Source organism: Plasmodium relictum, assembly GCF_900005765.1.
Source record: "Plasmodium relictum strain SGS1 genome assembly, contig: PRELSG_00_v1_326, whole genome shotgun sequence".
Classification (NCBI taxonomy): Eukaryota; Apicomplexa; class Aconoidasida; order Haemosporida; family Plasmodiidae; genus Plasmodium; species Plasmodium relictum.
Window position 1 is genome coordinate 6326 of NW_021628537.1, and position 3015 is coordinate 9340.

Sequence of the window (3015 nt, forward strand, 5' to 3'; positions counted from 1 at the left end):
TACCTTAAGTATAGGAATACTGTTTAAAATCTCTAGCACCATTTAATACATGAGTATTATTCTTAAATTATTCTTAATTTCAAACTTTATCTTTTAAATCTCATCTTTTTTTCTCTTAAAGCATATACAAAATTAGTGATACTTGAATTTTTTTTTTTTAAAGGGAATTATTAAAAAATATACTCAATTGTAAATGTTAATTATTTATTTTATATATATTCAACAATTTGTTAATTTATTCTATTTTAATAGTATTAATACATTACATTTTATAAATATTTTAAATGAAAAAATAAATAAGATATTTTAAAGTAATATTTTTTCTTGAATATTTTAACATTTATAATTTTTATCTATAATTTAAAATTTTTAATATTCTAATATATTTTTATTAAAGTTATTAATAATAATTATATCTAAAAATAAATAAATTTATATAAATAAATAAAAAATGAACAGAAAAAGTGATTCTATCCTGAATATCAGAATGCATCCTATGTTTTATTACCATGTATCTGAAGGCTTTATTACTACAGATATATCCACTTTAAAATTATATAGTAAAAGAGAGAAAAAAAATATATTATATTTTCTTATGAAGTTTTTCTTATTTACCTTTTTAATTTGGATATTACAATATTCTAATAATGTAGGATAATAATAATATTTCAAAATATTTGTTTTTTTATTATTAGTATTTTTTTGAATCAAAATTTAATGAGAATGAAAAAATTCCTTTTCTAAATACCAAATGTTTTTTTTCTATTTTAGTGGGTCTCATATAAATCAAGGAATCAAGGAAACAGCTTAAAAAACGTATTAAATTTAGGATATGAAAGATCATTAGCAGAAAGTAATAATACAATAAAACAAACGAAAGAAGGATTAAATTACTATGATCAACAGAACATATTAGAAACATATTTAGAATCACGGAATGAGCAAAATGAAATAGAAGAAAATATAGATGTAGAACAAGAAAATGAAATAAAGACGAAGGAGAAAAATAAAAAAGTAAGTTTTAACAAGAGTATTTTAGGCACTTGTAAAAGTAACTTAAAATTAGTGTTATTTTCCCTCTTTTTTTTCATGCCATTTTCTTCATTTATGATATCTTTAATATCTTTAATATCTTCTAATTTCTATGATGAAAAAACATATATGGCAACTTTTTTGTTATCTAATATATCCATTATAATCTTTGCAATATATTTAATATACGAACAAATCAATATAAAACGCAAAATCAAATTATAAGTAACCATTGTAATTAAAAATATGATATACTAAGAAATAGATATATATAAGATAAGATAAAAAGTATCTTAAAGATTAATATAGATATGATTTATTAATTGCATATCCAATAATTTTTGAAAACTATCAAGTGAAAAATTTAATAAAGAATATTTAGAGTATTTTTAATAACTTTGTTTAATATAAAAATATTTTTGTAATGAATTAATATGTTTTATAAATTATATTTCTATTCATGATTTATTAATTATTTGTTTGATGAGTCTGCTATAGTACTAAACAAACAAATTAATAAAGGGAATGCATAACTAAATATACTAATTTTTAGTGTATATACTTATTCTTATATTACATATAGAAACACTTATAATATGTAACATTTAATTTGAATTAATCAATTTTATATTGCTTGACAGACATATATTTACTCTGACAAATGTATATTTATTTACAAAGAATAAGTATATTTTTTTTAATTTAAAAACTCACACAAATAAGTTATAACAAATAACAAAATTAAATTCTAAATTCTTCCCTGTTATTTCGAAATATACAAATCGAATATAACATAAACATTATAATTTTCATTTATGAAAAGAAATAAAAAGTTTTCTTTAGTTACTTTTCGTACATTAATTTTTATATTTTCAATTAAAAATTTTCTTTTCCATTAAAAATAAACCCCAAATAAAGATTGTTGCATTTTTTTTTAATAATTACCAATATATATAAAGAATAAAATAAACACAAAAAAAATATAGCTATATATATATTTTTTTTTCTTTTTTTTAACTAGAATTAGTTCATGGCTGGCTTATATTTTCCCAACTAGTAAGCTAACCTTATATATTATAAAAGGTTAATAACATCTTTTATTAACCAATAACTAAGTTTATCATGCAAATAGCTTAATACATATTTTTATTAACCAATACTCTAGCTAAGATATTGAATGGGCAATTAATAAATCAATTAGATAATTTATCTATTTTAAAATATTAATTTTAGTTCTTTTCCACGTATATTTTTATTATCTCATGAGTTTTTATATTTATTCAAGATAAAACTCCATGAAAAAATATATAGTTTTTCATATAAAAAAAATCTCATAAAATAAAGGAAAATACTTTTTTGTTAAAAAAAAATTGAAAAAATTATTATACGCATTTTACCAGTTTTCCTTTTTATTTTTGTAACATATCCTTCTACAAAAGCATATCTATAGATGTATTTTGTTCACAAAGCAATCTTATACATTCATTTAACTGGTCTCTTATATGTAATAATAACATTTATATATTAACTTTCACTATTATAAAAACTTAAAAGATAAATAAGATCTTTTATTTACAAAACAGTTAATTAATAAATCATAGTATCATTAAATAGACAATTAATAAATCAGTACATGAAGATACTTATAACAGTATTTTACTTATAAAGATATGTATACAAAGATGAGCATATAAATATATGTTTTAAAAATGCGAACATATTAATTTTTTTTTTTTTGAAAATGGAAATAAAAGTTCAATTTTTTTTTAATAATTTTTCTTTTGATATTTTAAAAAAAAAAATATGAATGATGAGTATATTTTTTTTTTTATTTTATGTGAATGATTAAAACTTATAACTAAATGATAACATTTTGTAACAAAAACTATTGAAAAATGTAATTAAAAAAAAAAGATATGAGTTAATTTAATTTTATGTTTTATAGGAAATTACATGAAAAGTGCATAATTATCTATAAATAAT

The 3015-nt window shown here is 18.0% G+C and overlaps 1 protein-coding gene across 1 annotated transcript; it reads left to right on the top strand.

Moving 5' to 3' along the window:
- Nucleotides 1–451: 451 nt before the first annotated feature.
- On the top strand, nucleotides 452–1257 carry PRELSG_0024700 (fam-h protein; the record flags this gene model as incomplete). The annotated part of the gene is made up of 2 exons (XM_028675246.1): nucleotides 452–649; nucleotides 772–1257. The coding sequence occupies 2 exons, from the start codon at nucleotides 452–454 to the stop codon at nucleotides 1255–1257; spliced, it is 684 nt and encodes a 227-aa protein (XP_028531124.1).
- Nucleotides 1258–3015: the final 1758 nt, after the last annotated feature.